General features: G+C 36.0%; 1 protein-coding gene across 1 annotated transcript; it reads right to left on the minus strand.

Annotated features, from left to right (window-relative positions):
* Window positions 1-179: 179 nt before the first annotated feature.
* Window positions 180-20,489, minus strand: LOC145574312 (protein SUPPRESSOR OF QUENCHING 1, chloroplastic-like). Its single transcript, XM_081632066.1, has 28 exons — window positions 20,067-20,489; window positions 16,967-17,067; window positions 16,800-16,856; window positions 16,619-16,713; window positions 16,087-16,186; window positions 15,584-15,642; window positions 15,272-15,396; window positions 14,881-14,941; window positions 13,613-13,700; window positions 13,348-13,426; window positions 12,515-12,575; window positions 12,311-12,386; window positions 10,909-11,019; window positions 10,002-10,097; window positions 8,869-8,991; window positions 8,303-8,500; window positions 7,682-7,786; window positions 7,464-7,528; window positions 6,113-6,206; window positions 5,818-5,975; window positions 5,082-5,131; window positions 4,860-4,981; window positions 4,608-4,715; window positions 2,664-2,756; window positions 1,825-1,861; window positions 944-1,191; window positions 651-800; window positions 180-505 (listed from the first exon to the last, which is right to left on the minus strand). The coding sequence occupies exons 1-28, from the start codon at window positions 20,425-20,427 to the stop codon at window positions 341-343; spliced, it is 3,186 nt and encodes a 1,061-aa protein (XP_081488192.1). The 5' UTR covers window positions 20,428-20,489; the 3' UTR covers window positions 180-340.
* Window positions 20,490-20,720: the final 231 nt, after the last annotated feature.

The raw sequence follows: 20,720 nt of genomic DNA on the forward strand, positions 1-20,720 counted from the left end.
CGCACATACAATATCTATAAAGGCCAAGTCCAGTACAAAGGGTGTTTTATGGTGTAGCTTTCAATGTCTCGCAATAGATTAATGGACTCGAGACCTGCACATCACCAAATTACTTAGCAGAGGATAAAGTAATGCAATTTTGATCGAGTTACGACAGGTATATATATAGGACCATTGAAGAAAACTCAAGAAACAAAATCTGCTGGCATATACATTCAACGTAACACTTAATCTGGAATAATATAATTAATCAGTTCCAGAATGACTATAACTAGTTTAATGATCTTCATATACTTTTTTAATGGCAAATTTATAGCATATATACAAATGGAGACATGTATCAATATCTAGCTGGTAACTGTAGGCTGTCTCTGGTTGCTTTTGGTTTCACAAGATATTGTAGAGTTATTTCTGCCAGAGATGATCCGGGATTTTCCTCTTGAAAGTTTACTTCAAAAGCTAATGATTGGTACAAACAAACTTCATCTTCCTTGCAATAATAGACCTGAAAAGAGAAACAACTTCATCAAATGATAAGGAAAGGCAATGGCTAGCTAGTACGCAAATTATACAGCTTCTGTTCATATACAAGCTGAACTCGGCTAATTATATAGCATGAGAACAGAAGTCAAAAGTTAAAGGAACCATGCCTTGCAATTTATTCTTCCCAAGGAAGGTGAAGGGGTGGATCTTTTGAAATGGAGGATAGCAGATCCTTCTGGGCTGAGATTCCCTTCCAAGGGTTCAATGATAACTGCATTATCTTGCTGTGTTTCTACATTGAATTTACTCCGAGCTTCCTGTATATCGTTAACTCATATATACTGTCAGACACTACTCGACATTAAAATTATAAATAAAATTATGTGTAGGCTGCAGGGTGATGACAATTTTGGGAGCACACACATGTTTGTGCGTTTGTTTTTGTGGGAGAGAAAGATACCTTTGAGAAATGGTACCCTTCTGGTACAGATATCTTAAGGTACAAATTGCCCTCAGTTGATGGACCACCATTCATCGTGACAATCTGTGTATCAGCTGATAAACGCTTCCTCAGACGTTTCATGGTTTTAGCCCTAGGAACAGGAGGCTGAACACCCTTCAACTCTAATGTAAAAAGTTGCGGTTCTCTTTGGTTTAAGTCCATGTATCGGATAACACTGTTGTTTGTATCAGCTACCAAGAGTTTTCCTGATAATACAGCAACATAGCTAAATGAAATGAAGAATTTACTAAACTAAGCAGCAGACAGCAGAAATTTTGCCTTATCAGAGGTTGGGACTCCTTAGTAAACTAGGTCAGTGATTGTTTCCATCTATTACATAGTTGTGAAATTGGCACTGTATGCTTACTTACCAGTGAGTAGGGTACGATGAATAAACCTCAATACGGCCCTGTAAACTACCTTCACCTAACAAGTTCATATATCCACATATACACATTTAAGGCTCTGTTAAATCCACTTATTTTACCTAAAGTTTTCTGTTTTTTGAAAATGGAAAAGGACTTATTTTGTCTGAAATTATCTGATTTCATGAAATTGTTTGGGAAAAAATATAAGCTTATTTTTGTCTGATATGAATCTATTTGCCAAAACTGATATAAACTCAACTTATTTCGCTGGAAATAAGTTGCATTAAGTTTAAGTAGAATGGGCCTAATCATTGAAAGGCAGATTGCGGAAACAACTATTTTGAGCTGTATGCAAAAGTAATTGAAACTGGGAAGCATAAAGCAATATAATATCTTAATAGTTTCAAACAAGGTACAATTGACATGGTAATATATCTACATGAGTAAAGGTATGAAAAACAAGAGCCTCACCCTCGCTGACTTCAACAAGTCCTGATGGCTCTGAAAGCTGCAAAACACCCAAAAAAAAGTGCAGCATAATATCAGAAATTTCTCCAGGCCTCAACCCTTTCTTTCAAATATACCAATCATTAGCAGCTTAATACTACCAACCTAAGTACATAATCAAAGAAATTCCTCCTATTATTTCATTAAATTTGGTTTACAACAAGCCTCCATTTGATTAAATGGAAAATATTTTTTAGAGCAAAATGATTGTTCGGGAGAAAACATAATTGTAAATTATTGTTGGTTCTTTGCAAGAAAAGTTGGACAGAAAAGGATAATGGAAATGGAAGGGAGAGGATTTATAAGCGTGAAAAAGGAAGGGGTAGGGATGAACATGAAGCTTCCCAGAATTTATAGAATTAATCAGGATACTAAGGATGCCCGTAGGAAAGTTTGATTACAATGTATAGCAGTGCAAACTCCATTAACTAAACTCTAGTGTCTACCTTGTTTAAAAGTCACAATTTTCAATTGGTTCTTATTTACTTCCAATTCTTTGTCCTCCTATAAAGAAAATTAAAGCAACAGATGATGTTGTGTGTTTTGATTTGGTGATTTAAATCAATATGCAGAAAGAGTGAAATACAGTAATTCAAATTCTATTTGTCCAGACCTTGTTTGGAGAATCATGAACAATAGAATAGTAGATGACCAGATAAAAGTATATTGGAAGAAACAAAAAATATCAAACTAGGGAAATCTTTATTTGCCACATTCAGACTCCAGTAGGTTAACAAGAACAAAGATTGGTTTTCAATAGTCAAAACAATTTAGCAATTTAGCACCAAAAACAGATATCTTACCTGAGCCTCTACAGATTTACCATCCTTGAAACCAGCTTTTCCAGTCCCAGCTAAGGTAGTGACTCGTTTATTTGATGGATTTAGCCTCTTGATCTGAATATGAGATGTCAAACTTTAGTTCTGTAACTCTATTAATTAACTATATCTATTAAAACTTAATTTGAAGTCTCCTGTTGTCAGGAGACTTGATTGGAAATGGAAATATAAGAAACGCCACTTAAAATTAAAAAGCCTGAACTTCATTCAGAAGCAACAGTTACCATTTTTCAGAAAACTTATTGCAGGCTAAGGAACAATACTAGAGAAATTGTAACATTCTACAGAACAGTGTTCTTTGGTGGCATTGAGGTGCATGCGGTTGGAATCTTGGAACTATAAGATGACCACGTTTACTTTTATCCAAAAGACATCTGCATGAGGTAGTCTCTTATAAGAAGCAGAAAGGCAATGTATGAAAACTGGAAGTTGTCGACAGAGTTCCTATGTTTTCCTCACAGAAATCACAAGACAGTCATACTCAGTATTTTTTTTTTTAGCCACAAGGGCGAGTGATGAGAATCGATCCCAGCATCACTTGGAACCAGGAGGGGAGCTCTAACCACTTGAGCTATCCCTCACTCTCAAGTCATATACTCAGTATAAGTCAGCTATGATTTATGGAGTTCCATATAATCGATGGCAGATCTGAACATGGGGCTCACTTACCGGTTGGTAGCCATGCGCTTTTCTAAGAAGCATGATGACAGTCCTTTTTCACTTGAGTACGAAATTTGCGGACCTGGCTCCCAAGCTCCAACCATTTCCAATATGCTTGATGCTTCACCACCCTGCCCCTAACTCCACCCCACCCCCCACCCCCCACCCACACACACACACAAAAGGCCGGTCTGGAATTATTTCCTGTGTCCCCATATAGTTTTGAGAGGTGTGTTTTATCACCTTTAAATAAAAATTTAAATTCATTTCATTGAATGAGAAAGAGTGATGGGTCAACTGAATTTGAAACAGATGAATTTGGGACAAAGGGAGTAGCCAAGAGACTCAGGACTAAAATGATGACAAAAAGACTCCTGCAAACAACAGGCATGCAGCTGAAATGGCTAGGCAATATAAAGATTTGACTCCTGGTCCTCTGAGATGTATCCTGATTCTTGAATCATAGTCCTCCATCCGTTACGAATTACTCGCAACAAAGAGGGAGTTTGCGGACTCCTAGGCAAAAGATGGTAAGTGTAATTAATGAAAAATAAGGACACGTGTTTAGTATTAATCCAACCCAAACAAAAAAAAAGAAAAAACAAAACAAAATCAAACACAACCACCTAGCACCTAGCAGCACCACCACCTAGCAGTACCACCGCCACCACCTAGCACCAAACCACCACCTAGCAGCACCACAATCAAACCCAGAAAATTCGAACCACCCAACAACACCCAAAACCACCCAACAACCACAACCCACCACCACCCACGAACCAAATTTCAAACCCAAAACCCACATAACTGTTACACTTACCATCCTTTAGGTAAATAAATGATCAGAATAGAAGAAGAAAAGCACGTGCACTAACATGCTGCAACTGTTACACATAACTTATCAGAGACTTGTCGACAAAGCTAAAATTGTACAAGTGGATTGTGGTGATCTGGGAATGTGTTTATTACCGTCATTAAGTCAGCTAGGAAAGAATGTTTCTTTGCCACAAAAATATCCCTACAGAAGGCACAACGCACATGCCATATCTATGTCTGTTGTAGTCAAAAGTATAGATCTTTCTGTTTCAGGTACTAGCAAGGTCTGGCTCACAAGTTAAAACCATACTATCAATACGAGAACAATATTATGAATGCATACAGAAATCTAGATCCTATATTCAGCAAAGGAATGCAAACTAATCTGAAGAAAGGGAAAAAAAAAACTTTGTTCCGGTCAGTCTAAGTTACCTTGTGGTTATAAGAATCTGCAATATAAACTGAGCCATCTTGTCCAAAACAGACACCTAATGGATGTTGAAGAAGTACTTCAGCACCTATTCCGTCATGGTCACCAAACTGAAATTGTAGCAGCACAAGTAGAAGCTTAGAAGTATAGCATTTTCAAATCTTATATTTTCATGGATAAAAGTGATAAAACATACCAGACATCAAGGATGAAAAAGATTATACATAGTATTTATATAGTGGAAAGACGCTTACCTTGAACAAATTGTCAGAGAAAATAGGATCACCACCAACCAGCAATCTTGATCCTCCTGTCTTGAGATCAAGAGCTCTAATAGAGCTACTCTCACTATCCGCAATGTACACCTCTTTCATATCTAAATTTATATAAAAATACTAACATAGTGAGCTTTTTATAGTTATTGTGACAATAAAACATTCAATCACATAAACAGCACGGACATTTCGTAGTAATACCTGGAGATAACGACATTCCAGAAGGCTGTGCAAATGATGTGGACAACGGGCTACAAGGAAAGAAAAAAATACAGGAAAAGCCTTCAGAAACATCATAACAGGAATACAGAACAAGGCAAATATCTGGATCTAAATAAATATGAAGGTACGCAAGTAAGAAAAATCCTCTGGCCATTGCACTCTTAAAATCAAAAGATAAACTGAGAATTGGGAGACTAGTAAAGAAGATATGCAACTATCAAGGGTGAAAAGATGGAGAGGAGATTATATAGTCCATGTGATTCACTTTGCCTTCTATTGAATAGCAGTGATGTAAAAGAGGCAAATTATACTTAAAATACACATGGAGTGCTGCTACAGAAAAAAAAAGCTTCATGAAGAACAGTATATCAGACCACCCATATGCACCCCCACCCCCAAGGCCAGAGAGAGAGAGAGAGAGAGAGAGAGAGGGGGGGGGGGGGGGGGGAGCAGCTGAAAGAGGGTAAAAAGAGAAAGATAAGCTAAAGAGCTCAGCTAACAACCAAAATGCACAAGTGAAACAGTTGTAACAAAACATTTTAATTCTGTTAATTTGATTTAGGCTCATAACTGAAATATAACTAATTTAAGCCATAATATTTAACTCCCCTAACAATATGAGTATAGGAAAACTGAGGGTACAGTGAAATCACATTAAAAAAGACAAACAGCACTATTAGCTCAACTACAACTAAACTAGGTCACAGGAGGATACCTCGAACCATTCAAGTTTCTTTCATAACCATCACCACTGAAAGCCATGGTAATCTCGTCTGATAAATTGTGTTCCCAAATCTGATGCTGGCCAGCCATTGCTATATAAACCTTCTCTCTGACAGGGTCAAAACAGACATCCCATGGAGAATTGAGGAGCTGAAATCACATCACAACTTGTAAGCAGCATAAAAGCAGATTATGTAACTATGTGTAGATGATTTTTTTTATTTTTAATTTTTAATTTTTATTTTTTTTATTTTTTTTTTATTTTTTTTATAGTTCTCTAATCATACCTGAGAGGTTCCCCTTCCTCCACCTTTGTAATCAGAACCTTTTGTACCATTGCCAGCAAGTGTGCGGACCATCTCATTGACAAAATCGATCTCCCTGAAACATCAAAATTAACATGAGAAACTCACAAGAAAGCTACTCTTTACTTTCCAATTTACAATTTGATTAATAAAAAACATCATAAATTCCTCATTTTCCCTCGTACACTGCCAATCCAATACATCATATTAGTCATAAATATCTCTTGTCATCCTATCACAGAAGTTTGATCCTCTTAATATGTAAATTTCTAAGTTTGGTTAATAAAGACCAGAATGCTCAAACAATACCCCTGGTAGTATACACCCAGATAGCATAACAGATTATGATGCCCCCATACACCCAAGAAGAATATATGTATGGGGAGGAGCAAAAATGAACAAAAAATAAGGGGAAGTTAAAAGAATATAAATTATAGAAGTAATCTACATAAACAAGAACTTTCTATGACTCATTAAAGCCTTCTATATTCTTTACATTGCTATCCAAATTATCCAGCAAGTTTTACTCGAATTGTAATATAACATTTTGAGATCTTGGATGAATGAAAATTTGGGATCCCATTCATCCAACTTTGCCTACAAAATGTTGAAGCTTCTGTAGCATCTAGTTCTAAAAAGCTACGCCAGGGATAAAACAAGCGAGGATGAAAGATGGGAATCAAGAATTAAAGACAGAGAATCAAAGACTTAAATTTTCAAGGTTACTATAGTTAAAGATGAAAGTTATAATGGAGTTATAATTTTGAAAGTTAAAGATGAAAGTTATAATGGAGTCTAGGTAGAGAGCTAAGATATTCTTGCAACCAATACCTTGGTTAATTGGATGCTTACTTTCTTAGTCTAGTGCTGTGAAATTCTTTTGCTCAGAAACTTCCCACAAATAATTCTTCAGAAGCAGCAGTATAGTGTTAAAAAACACGACTGAATGGAACAGGTACAGAGCAACAGGACCATAAGAAACCATCCATACAATACACGAGAGAAATAAAGTAGCCACTGCATTAAGTCATGTTTGCAGCACTTTCTACAAGTTAGACAAGCAGATCCAAGTTTAAGCATTGTTGGATGTAAGGTTGAAAGTCAAATGCCAAATGATCTTTCCCATCACTAGAGGTCTAGAGTATGTGAATAGGTAATCATATAAACCCGGTGCAAGTTTATTGCACAAGTAGTACTCAACCTTTATAAACAGCAAGCAGTTCTTATTGTACTCAATTTATGATAGTACAAGGACAAGAAGAATTTTACTTGGCCACAGCATCGGAAGAGGGAAGAAGCCAAAGATAATTATAGTTAGGATGTATCAACAAACCTCAAAGCATGATTTTCAGTATCTGCAACATATAGCACATTTCTTTTGGGATTGTATGCAAGGCCCTACAACCACACAGCCGAACATAATTATAGGAAAAACAGCATAAAACTAAAGCTACAGTTTAGACAAGCAACACATACAATGTGAAGAGAAGCATTTCAACAGTAACAGAGTAGATATGGCATGTTTGTGCAAATATGCACTCCCAATGTTACCTGAGGTCTGTTAAAAGCTGAATCATCAAAATTACCATCACGTAAACCCTCCTCTCCTGAGCTCCCTATTTGTGTAATATAATTCCCATCCAAATCAGTAACAACCTGTAGATTGACAGAAATATACGTAGTTCATCACAAAAGCACTTTACTGGCCTGATCATGGTTTTCCATACAGTTACAAAACACCAAAATATCTGAAGGTTAAAAGTTTTTGAATATTGATCAAATGATGTGTATTTAACAAATTTAAGAGCTAGCTAGCCAAACCCACATGCACTCATGAACACAGACACAAAAAGAGCGAATAAAAGATCAGACGAGGAAAAATACACAAACTACTGATATCATCTCATAAGGCACCCCAATGTGTGTCCTGATTTTAAGTTTTTGTTATCCAAAATTATAACTTATATGACAATTTCTACACAATTTGGTGGTGACAAGTACCAAACACAGATAATCATATTTGATGCACACAGATTTCTACTCATTTACAAGTCGTTGTGTAGACTGAAGAGCTGATTAATATCTATCTTAGTCACTAGTAAATTTTATGAAAGATAGATTAAATAAGTAGTTTGGGGGGGGGGGGGGGGGGGAGAGGGAAGAAGAACCAACAATACGGTTGTGGTTACTGTCTGAAATAAACAGCCTATTATTCAGCACATCCACTGCCAGCTTTCCTGGAAACTTCAATGGAGAGGTCAGCAATCGGGGATCGTTATCTCTTTCCAGACGCAGAGGAAGGGGTGAGTTATCTAACATCTTTCTTTCACCATAGAAAAGAAGCGCTGCCTCAACAATATCATCAAGGTCCTGAAGCCAAAAAGAACTAAGGTTTATGATGAAATAATTCCTGCATCATATTAACGTATGTGTAAATCACAAAGAGCCCATGTATATAAAGGTTTAACCACAACAACTCCATAATCAAATTAAAGATCAAAGTTATCTTCTTATGACAAAATTACAGAAATTTTTCACTGTGTCTGGAAAAACTAGTTTCTTCACCAAAAAGATATTAATGTGAACTGCCCATCAAAAGCTGAGTGCCATCCTTATAATGGAGAGTTTATTGTTCCAAACCCATAAACCATAGTAAAACAACCTTGTACATGCTTTGGACTATATAATCAAAAAATTAATTTTTAAGAGTGATTGCAAGAAAAAAGAAGTTATGGTACCTTTCGGCGACCCTCTCCTGCTATTTGCCCAATAAGCCTACCATTGGGTCCAACAACAGCAAAAGTCGGCCAAGAATTAACCCCTAATTCACGCCATAAATTCATGTCTCCATCATTTACAACCTGCACTCACATAAAACAAACAACACGTAAGTCTACAGTTGAAACATAATGGCAAAATTCAGCACAGGGACATAACAATGGATAAGAATTGCTGCAGCATCAACTTTACAGCTAGATACAGTGAATCAATAAATCCACCCATTACCAAGCATGAAATTTCACATAATCAATCATTCAATCAAAGCCTTAATCCCATTAATGGGGTCGGCTACATGAACCAAAAGTGATTATCCCATAAATTTCACATGAATATTGACTTTTCATTTTACCCCTTGGAAATAAACAGGATAATAACAAGATAAATAAAAGAAAGACTTGCCAGAGTAAAATTAAGGTAATTATGCATGGCAACAAACCACGATTAAAATTTTAAGGCTAGACATGATCAATGGGCAAAATTGTTCCAGCCTAAGGTCAAACCCGGTAGTGAAACCCAATATGGACCATACAAACCACCAGGTTTGCCCGTTCAAGTAGAGTGTGAGCACAACGCCAGCTATTCAGCTTCAGCCTGGATTGGCCCAAGTCAACCCTGCAGTAATAGCCAATCCAGGGCCAGCAGGACTTGTAACTGGCTAAACCTGACCTAAATATCAACTTTGGTTTACAGATCCGTGGACCAAGCTGACCAACCCAAGGGTGAATTGGGATTTGGCTCGGGCACACCTAAACTGGACAAACAATCATGTCTAGTTCGAATAAGATGACTAGATGAGTCTTTCATGATTCATATCTCAAGGTCACCACTGATTAACACATTAAATTATCCATCTGAATGAAAGTCCATTGACTACACAACCTAGGCTAAATGGCACAATTATCAAAGGCTCGATCTAACAATGAACTAGCAGCATGCTATGCCACACCGTAGGTGGCCCAGAATGGCAATAGCATAGGACACCGAATCCCAAGATTTTCTTAATCTTCTTTAATCAATGGCATAATATCGAAGGGAGGAGTAGAAATAATTACTTGAAGCATTCTAAGTTAAAAGGCAATATACAACATACAGGATGAGTAATTCCATATCTCAGAACTGCATTGCGAATCGCTTCCAAGTCCTTCTCATTATCAAATTTAGCTGAATGTACTCCAACAACAGTGAACTGCAGAAGAGGAAAAAAGAAATCCAGTATATCAACAAAAAGGAAATACGAAGTATAAATTAGTAAGCTGCTTGACTACAAAATTTTATAGCAATGGACACTTTAACTATTGCCGGTGCCTGGAATCTGGTAGTTAGGGACCAGCACAATTAAGGTCACAAGAGACTGAAATGGGAGACATAGGTAATGTTTCTATTCACCTGAAATTTCACTTATACTATCTAATCTTATTAGTCCTAAACTTATTTGAACTTAATAGCCCTTATATTATTATCTTATCTGAACTTATCAACCCTCATCTTACAGGTATTATACGAAGTATAAATAATATTACTAGACTTTATTGGGCCTTATATAAAGCGTTACTATTGGAACTTATTAACCATTATCTTATCTTACGGACCTTATCAACCCTTATCTTATTTAAACTTATAAGCCCTTATATTACATTATGAACTTATTAGTCCTCTTCTTTTTTGTATCTGAACTTATCAGATATGAAATAAGTGAAAATAAGGAGAGGAGAACAAAGCCTTAATCTTAGGAATTTCTTTCATTGAGGGCATCCTGTGCTCTCAGCATTTCACGTCTTCCTTTCAAGAGAGCTTCTTTTCCTTATATCAAGAGGAAATAGTGGGTCACCAAAGTTAAACCTATACTACAATTAATACAATAGCAACTACATGACAGGCTCAATTAGCAACCATAAAGAAAGCAGTTATTGAAGAATAAGTTCTACAAGCATGGAAACTCATTCAAGAGAACTTGTAAATTCATGCAATAAGCAGTAAGTGTAAGATAATATAATTACCGGCATCTCTTTGTACTTCTTCTCCAAATACTCAAGATCGGGTAGAACATGCATACAATTTATGCAGCAGTAGGTCCAGAAATCCAAGACTACCACTTTTCCTTTGAGATCCTGCAGATTGTAAAAGTGGTTCAGAAGGCCACAGAGAAACATGAACATTAAATAGGATAGTACATAATTTCATGTCCATAATCAAATCTAAGCCAACATCATATACATCATTGCATAGGAGGAGAAGCATTAAATGCAGCATGGTCTCCAACAAAATCTTGCACATACAGTGGGCTCTAAAAATCATGCATATATATTTGGGCATCTTCCAACCCAAACCTTGACACACCTGAGCCATATGAGCTAATACACCCAATTGAAACCCTATCCGACATAAAGGAATTCCAACGTCCTCCACACTCCAATAAGTATTAACAAGCCAGTTACACTTTGGTACAAATACTCCGGACATAATCAACTATAGTCAAATGGAAGGACATTTTGTTTTATTAATTTATTTTTGGCAAAAAGGATATTACAAGCAAAAGAGGAAAAGCTGTCCTCTAAAACAACAAACGTAAATCATAGATTTAGGCCTTGTTCTCTTCACCTTACAAAAAATATTTAGTAAAAAAAAATAGTTTAGTAAAAGAAATTCAGTTTAGTTCAAATAAATTAAATTCAGTAAAAATAATTTCAATTCAGTAAATACAATATTTAATCAACGGTAACTTTAAAGAACAAACATAATAGAAAATCAGTAAAAATAATTCAATTCATTAAAATTAATTTCAACTTTATAAAAATAATTTAAGTTCAACAAAAACAATTTCAGTTCATTAAAATGATTCAATTCAATAACAATTAATTTAGTTCGGCAAAAATAAGGTGAAGAGAACAGGGCCTAACCCAAATTAATGTCCCCCCTGCTGTAATGAATTCTAATTTTTAAATGCAAATGAAGGGGATATAATAATCTTTCCATTTATAACCATTAAAGTTAGAAATGGACACTTATTAGAGAGCAATTTATAGAAAAAAAAAACAAGGCCTCTTTACAGATAATCGATCCTATATACATGTGTCATTCAATAGGGATTTAAATTATAAGCATGCGCCATTTAAGTTCATGTTTAATTATTTTGTAATTTTTATTTTACTAATTTCAATTTTTTAATTACTTCTCAATCCCCCCACCCCTCTTTTTTTTTTAATTCACAACAATTTATGTAGCTTTTGTTTTGGAAGGAAATAGTAACACTAAGCCCAGGAATAAAGGTTCAAGGAAGTGAGGTTAGAAAAATTAACACACAAACAATATAGCACTCAATACATAGTTCATGCTTGTTATACGCCATGTTTATGTGGAATCAGCTAGTATTTCAAATTGAGAATAAGAAAAACAGCTCACTCTGCGGAATTGAAGGGGTGCGGAATTTAGCCAATCAAGTCTAGAAGGAAATTCAGGCACAACAAGAGCATTTCCCCTGCAAGAAATGAATTCCAATAGCAATTTAGCACAAAGAAAGTCAAAGATGAATAATAGGTGCTAATCCGTCGATAAAGTAATCTCACATATATAATTTTAGAACATTGAAACAGAAGATAGTCTCACCTTTTTTCAAGGTCGGATATGTAATTCACAAGCTGTTGCACCCTGGAAGATCGTGACTCACCTAAAGTTTAGACCAATATTATTGTCAGACGCAGCTAAAGATAAATCCCAGAACTGACTGTCTCTCAGAAACAATTTATTTCATCTTGCATAGTCTATTACACCATTAGTGACCTAAAATCTTATTTCTCTAATCCAGCTGTCTAAGAGCACAGCTTTGGGGGATCACAAATCAGATATTAGCAGCTCAGTAAAGAGTTAACTGTTTGCCAATATTAACACAGAGCCCTCAGCTCATACTATCCCAATTAGCAAGTCCATAAATGGGATGTCCTATTCCAAGAAGTTTAAAATGAAAAATCCCTAAACAGTCCCTCTGTCCCCAAACAAGCATCACAATTCCCAATGAGATGAATTCAAACAATTAAGAGAGGAATATTTAAGAAAGAAGTGGGAAGTATATGTTGAATGATGTGCTTCAAAAAATAGTAATATTAGTTTAAGTCTTTATAAAATTACTGGGAATATTTTAAACTATTAGAGACATTGGATTAAAATATTAACAGTAGCAATAGCTTAGTCAACCACATTTCAATGACTTGTGGATTAGTGGGTCATGCTCATGCTCCCCACTTTTCTATTGTTTAATGACTTTAATCACTAAGTTTCAGATTCAATGGGCCACTTGAGAGCCTATTAAATATTGCAAATGTCTTTCTTTGTTTAATTTATTAGACAAAAGAGACCTTGTGTTCAGAGATAATTACAATGCAAATGCCTGAAGGGGTGGTCATCATTAATAAATTTTTTATTAAAAAAATGAGAATTATCACCTTCATTAGGTCCAAGAGTAGGGTTGTTTACCCCAAATGCTAGGTTCCAAAGAGCTTTTGGTGATGCATATTGCATTGCCTGCAAGATCATAACAGCTTCCATATACATACAGATTAGAATAAAGTAACGATGCCAGCAAATAGTATTTTCCCAACATGTACAAAATCACTTGGATCACCACATTCACAGCAAGATCAAACAAATACATTAACCTCGAGAGTCAAGAAATCCATTTTTAGCACTTCCAAGTCAAGACACTTATACCTTCCTGTTTGAGAAGGCAAAGATGAAGCAAGATACAGCAATGCCTAAACTTCCATATTTGAGAATATTTCTCCTGGAAGCCTGCAACCTGTCCACAAATCAGTTCCGCATCTAATAGACATTAGGTCAATTTCATTGTAATATTTTAACTTAATAATGTCACCACATTACGTTCTCCCCCCCCCCCCCCCCCCCCCAATACAAAATATTGATATGAAACAACAGTTATCTGATTGATATGAAACAAAGATTATCCCATTGATTTTCGTTCCAACATTTCTTAGGGGAAAACAAAACACAAGGGCCTAAATGATAGGGGAATGGCATATGTGGTGCCACAAAACAAAATCTCAACAAAGAGATTGTCTAGTTAAATACTTCCCCTGTTCTTTATTTAATCACAGCATTGGAGTTTTCACGCTTGTCAATGCACATTTTATACCACTAATATCTATAATTATACTTTAGTAAAGATTATAAACAGCTAATATTGTGAAAGTACATATCGAGACAAATCTCACAAGATCTCACTTGCTACATTTTTTCTAGCGCATAATTCACAAAAGGTGGTCAAAGGAGTGTGTGAATAGTGCAAATTTTCCAAAGTTGCGATTAAAAAAAGAACAGAGAAAGTATGTCCTTTGGAAAAGCACATTGTAAAAACACTATAAGCCAGAAGTTACAAGTTGTTGTACTTGTACCCCATCTCGAGCAAAGATTTCATATGAAGCTTATCATGAAAAGCCAGGGTGTGTACAATAAAATGTTGGTCAAAGAAGTATAAAATGTCAAGTCCCAAACATTGGATTGCAATGTAAACTACCTGTAAAAGGAAAATGATATTTGATCCATAGATAAAAACCAACTTTGAAAGAGAAACATACATATATCATTTTAGATGAAATTAGTTTTTAAATGTGTGCCTTACTGCAGTTGATTTCTCATTAAATGTACGTAGCTGACCAGGAGTCTATTTCTTGAATAATAAATCAGCTATTACTCGGGGACAATTTAGAAATTTAAACAGTTTATCGGCATTTAATTTAAAGTAGACAAACTTCCAGCCACCCGAAAGAAGAGAAAACAAGAATCTATATATATTATGGGCACAATCCTCTATGGAGCGTTGCATGAGACAAATGTAAACTACTCAATCCCTAACTGGTTACCCTCAATCGTTGAATCCACTTTCTCACCCTGAAAAATTGTATACAAATAGCATAGAAAGGGAATGAATCTATAATATCTGAGAATAGGACCTCTCTTACCCTCCAGATGGGAAGGAATTCCTCACTTCTCCCTCACGTTGAGATGCCTGCAACCTCTCATCTGCAATGTCATGTTGTCGTGTGCTCGTCAGAATTCTTTGAGAAAAATTATTATGCAAGTATTCAATCAAAAGAATCAATATCGGGAAAACTTTACAAAAAACAAGCAGTCACTTCTAGACAATAGATTCACTACTAAACTCCATCTAATGTTGAAACATGAACAATTCCATGAATTACCAACGGCAACAAATCTAAAAATAGCCTTCACACGGTCAATAAAAAATTCATTGACGAACGGCAGTTGAGACCACTAAATGGATGACAAATGAAAGTCTAACTTCAAAGTTTACACTATAGAGTGCACTACATCGCTCTTGAAACTACATACTGTGGAGGCTAGATCCACCACTGATAATATCATCGAGGGTTATGTTCCCTATATCCTTCCTGATAAGTGATGGAGCTTCAGTTGCAAGAATCTCTTCAGATAATGTAGTTGTCACAACTATACACCTGCAATTGTGGAGGTTTCACATCAAAACCAGAGGAATCTTAAGACATGAGACTAAGAGCATAGATTGAGATTGAAGTGAGTACTGCAATCAACTTTACAACAAAGAATATCATCACTATAATATTCAAGATTTAATCACCAATAACAAACCTTGATCAGCATAAAACCAAAAAGTTATATACTAACCTCATTTTGGCAGCGTTAGCTGCTTGTAATCCTGCAAGTGCATCTTCAATTACAATACACTGTGAACAGACATGGAATGCCACATACAGGTCAGGTTATGTTATGACATGAATCAATCAGAAAATAGGGACAAGGCTAATATTTTCTAGCTTCACTACATCCCCCTTTGTTTATGATTCCCTCTGCCCTCCAAGAAAAAAAAAAAAAAAGGTGGCATAAATGACAAAAGCAAGAGATCACCAACCTTATAGACAAAAGGAGCAGAAAAATAAAAGAAAAGGACAATTAATTATAAGTTTCTTTTGTTATCTTTTGTTATGAACAATGAATCAACTTAACTATATGTTTCATACAGATGACATTTATTTTAGCTTAGATCAGAAACACTTACCAGTAGAGCACATAGGGAAAAAAAAGAAGAAAAAAAAAACAGTTCCTTCCTTGAACAACTAATGTGCATTTTTAAGAAACAAAGATGATATTAACTAAGAAGAATTAAGTACCTCGCTTGGTGGCACATTAAGTATGTTGGATGCAGATAAAAAGATATCAGGAGCAGGCTTTAGATTCTCAAATGCATCTGCTGACACAATAGCATCAAACCTGGTATAGAACAAATTCATTCAAAATCAATTTTGATTATTTCAGACATTGCTATGATCATATTCAATTTCCACCCCACCCCCTTCCAAAATAAAGGGCATAGAGTTTAAGCATATATTAGGAGCAAACAATCAGTTTCATATACACTTTATCCTTTCAGATAAGAACATATCTCACAAAATGGAAGAGTAAGGGTAAAGCCTCGTAGTTTTTAGTTTGTTTCTATCTTTTTTTTTTTTTGGTACATTCAAAAAATTTGAATGGAATACTTTTAACTGCCTAGTGAACAAAGTACAGAAAACAAAACACCATTCATAAGGATTGAATACTAAATTCATTTGGATGTTGTTTCAGCATTGGCAACACATAAAAAACAAAGCATCGGTAATTTTATCAAATGCAGCAATAACTTCAGAAATTACTTCATCTTACAATTCAACGGGCAACCCTGCAGCAGCTAGATTTGCATCCACTTTGATACGATCAGCACTGGATGCAACGGCAACTTTGAGGCCCTTTGCTTTGCACTGTCCAACAGATATTAGCCTTCAGTTGTAAACTTTATTTAGTATTTCTTTTTTTTTTTTTTCAATTTAATAAGAGAGAAACATACCTGAGTAATAAGTTCGAGAGCACCTGGAAATCCAATACCAGAATTTGGCTTTGCGTACTATCAAAGAAAAGATGTGTTAAGATCTAGTGACAACTTTGAGATGATTGAAAACAGCATCAAATTGGCTATTTTAAAGATGCGGATAAGTAAATTAGATATTTAATCACCTTTTCAAGATAAATTTCAAAGAACCTTTTTTTGGCAGCATTAGTATCAAATCCTTTAACACCTTTCAGTGATGCAACACCTCCCAAGAAGTTTGCTTCCCCTGAAGAGCACATTCAGGTCAAATTAAAAAAGGGCATTCAGGTCAATAAAAAAAGGTAATTTGATTGCAAAAGGCATGCCACAAAAACACCGACACTTATTAATCTACCTTCAATTACATAGAGAATAAGAAAGAATATTCCGCAGACCAAAACCAAAAGTCGGAGACTTGAGAAAATTGTCTTTTCTCTTGTTAAATACTCCATTGGCTCCTAAACAAAAAGATATCATATTCCCCCCCCCCCCCCCCTCTAGCCTTCTCAAAGAAAAGGCAATGAACCAAAAAAACACCAAAATTGTTACTTCATAAGAATTTTTGTCACAACTACAGAGTTATGAGGACACTGGAGGGTGTCACACACTCACACATACACAAAAGAAGAATCTGATTAAATTAACGATGAGTTTCAATCTTATCAAACCATCTCTTGCGTTCCAATAAAATATGTTGATAGATGATGATTGAGAATATTATACAATTTATATCATTGAAACCTTTGCAGCGTATAAGGAGGCTAAGAGTAAGGCAAAGGCAGCTGTTCGCCAAGCAAAAGAAAAGGCATATCAGGAGGTTTATGAAAAGCTTGATTCCAAGGAGGGAGAAAGGATCATTTATAAGATGGCAAAGAGAAGACAAGAGGCAAGGAAGGATATTGGCATGGTGAAGTGTGTCAAAGATAAGAACCAAATGGTCCTAGTGCAAGAGGAGGGCATCAAGGACAGGTGGAAGGGGTACTTCGATGAATTATTTAATGGAAGTAATGGAGTTGTGATAGGAGATACCTCTATGAGTGATGAAGAAATCAACATGGAGTATGTGCGAAGGATTAGGAGAGTAGAGGTGGAGATTGCACTGAGGAAGATGAAACCTAAGAAGGCGGTTGGCCCTGATGGGGTACCGATAGAGGTGTGGAGGTGTTTGGGTAAGATTGGTATTGATTGGTTAACAAACCTTTTCAACAAGATATGGACGGCTACAAGGATCCCACAAGATTGGAGGAAGAGCACCTTGGTCCCGGTTTATAAAAACAAAGGAGACGCTCAAGATTGTTCTAACTATCGAGGAATTAAGCTTATGAGCCATACTATGAAGTTGTGGGAAAGGGTGATTGAACAAAGGTTGAGGGCATGCACAAGCATTTCAGATAACCAATTTGGTTTTATGCCTGGGAGATCTACTATGGAGGCAATCCATTTGATAAGACAAATGATGGAGTTTTATAGGGTAAAGAAGAAAGATCTTCATATGGTCTTTATTGATTTAGAGAAGGCATATGACAAGGTGCCAAGAGAGATACTTTGGTGGGCAATGTTGAAGAAAGGTATCCCACGAAGGTATGTAGACCTAGTTAAGGATATGTATCGGGATGTGTCAACAAATGTGAGGACATGCGGAGGGTTGACAAAAGATTTCCCTATTACAATCGGATTGCATCAAGGGTCTGCATTAAGCCCTTTTCTTTTTGCAACGGTTCTAGACGAATTAACTAGACCAATTCAAGATGAGGTTCCATGGTGTATGCTGTTCGCAGATGATATCGTTTTGGTGGATGAGACTAAGGATGGGGTTAATGTCAAGTTGGAGCAATGGAGGCAAAGGTTGGAATCTAGAGGGTTTAAGCTAAGTCGGAGTAAGACTGAATATTTGGTATGTCGTTTTGGCACTCAGAGGGGGACAAGCAATGAAGTGGTGAGTTTGGATGGAAAGGATTTGACCATGAGTGAATGTTTTAAGTACCTAGGGTCGATCATCCAGAAGAATGGTGACATTGATCAAGACGTGACCCACAGGATTAAGTCAGGGTGGCTTAAATGGAGAGCGGCCACGGGAGTGCTATGCGACCGCAGCATTCCCTTAAAGTTGAAGGGAAAATTCTACAGGACTGCCATAAGACCAGTGTTGCTCTATGGTACAGAATGTTGGGCTTCTAAGAAAGAGCATATTAAAAAGATGGAGGTTACGGAAATGCGCATGTTAAGGTGGATGTGTGGAAACACTTTAAGAGATAGAATCAGAAATGAGGTTATTCGCAAGAAAGTAGGTGTGGCGGGCATTGTAGATAAATTAAGGGAAAATCGTCTGCGTTGGTTTGGACATGTAAGACGGAGACCCGAGGGTGCACCGGTGCGAAGAGTGGAAGAGTGGGACCATGGAGGGATTAAACGAGGAAGAGGGAGACCAAAGATGACTTGGTTGGAAGGAGTGAGGAAGGATATGAAGTGCATGGATTTACGTGAGGATGAAGTTTTGGATCGTAAGGGATGGAGGAGAAAGATTTATGTTGATGACTACACGGAATAATCAAATTTGGTTCATGTTAGCCGACCCCACTTTTGGGATTAAGGCTTTGATTGATTGATTGATTTATATCATTGAAAACCTGGTCTCAGAAAATCGAACATTTAGGAAGTACAGGAAACATTTAGGAAATTTAAAGAGAAATTGCAGATGTCACAAGTTTCCTTCAGCATAAGCAACAGCTTACTAATGCAGTACTCGATAAGGGCAAAGAAATAAACATTTGATAGAATTGAATTTATAATATATTTACAAAGTTTTTAATAAGGCCATGTTCAAGCTCTACAAAAGATAAGACTTCATGTAAAATTGGTACGTTCTAACTAAGATCAATTCAAACTATTGGTATTTCCAAAATCCAAAGTTTGCAAGTAAATCTGATCATAAATCATTACTAAATCGATTGGACACATTGAAACAGTAAATGTTTAAATAAATCAAGCATGATTGATCATATAATAAATCAAAATCACAAATCATTTAACAAATTAATGGTAAAAGTAAAATCAAAGTCGAACTAGTTATCCTATGATCCTATCGATTAAATTCAAATAACAACAAAATTTCAGCAAAATACACAATAAAATCAACAAATCTCATCAATTCTAATCACATTATCAAATTCAATTAAAAACAAAACTAATTCTCAATCAATTAACTTAAAACCTCAAAAACCAATCAAATTAAGTCAAAGAAATTACCAGTTCCCATAAAAGGGACAAAATCATCAACAGTAACATCAACGCCCATTTCAGCGAAAACATCAACAGCAGCTCTTCTAGAAGGTTCTTCACTATTACAAAGAACACCATCCATATCAAACAACACCGCAGAAACTTTTCCCCATGTTTTCTCTCTCTCCTCTTCTAGAACCTTCGATTCTCCTGCTTCCGCCTTCATAGCAAACGGCGTCGTCGAGGTCATCTTCCTGGAGAAGAAATCGAAGCTTCGAGAAGTCAATCGGACGGCTGAGATTGATCGGAGGAGAGAGAATTTCGAGTGAGAAGATGAGAAGGAGGTTGAAGAAAGAGAGAAAGATGGTGAAGTGAGTTGCAGCGCCATTTTCTCTCTCCTCTTTCAGTCAGATAGTGGTGGACTGTGTTGAGTGGCGGGGAGTTGGGTTTTATTTTTTTATTATTTATTAACTGAAAATTTATTTTTTTGTAATGACGATATTGCCCCTTGACTTTTTTATGGGGAATTTTTCGAATGAATTGAAAATTTGGGATGAGGAAGAAATAATTTTGTTTTTTGAGGGTATTATGGAGATTTCATTGTTTTTTTTTTTTTTTGGTGACTCAGAAATATTTCCTCATCCTAGACTAAGATTTGCCCCACGATTTATCGGAACTTAT

The sequence above is a fragment of the Chenopodium album genome, chromosome 13, assembly GCF_948465745.1.
Source record: "Chenopodium album chromosome 13, dcCheAlbu1.1, whole genome shotgun sequence".
Lineage (NCBI taxonomy): Eukaryota > Viridiplantae > Streptophyta > Magnoliopsida > Caryophyllales > Amaranthaceae > Chenopodium > Chenopodium album.

Bases quoted from the DNA above. Each gene is read 5' to 3' on its own strand.
- LOC145574312 (XM_081632066.1), bottom strand. From the start codon at position 20,427: ATGGCGCTGCAACTCACTTCACCATCTTTCTCTCTTTCTTCAACCTCC. The intron at 15,643-16,086 runs GTACTTAATTCT...GTCTGTTCACAG, and splicing joins TTAATGTGCCACCAAGCGAG to TGTATTGTAATTGAAGATGC. The intron at 12,387-12,514 runs GTGAGACTATCT...CATTTCTTGCAG, and splicing joins ATATCCGACCTTGAAAAAAG to GGGAAATGCTCTTGTTGTGC.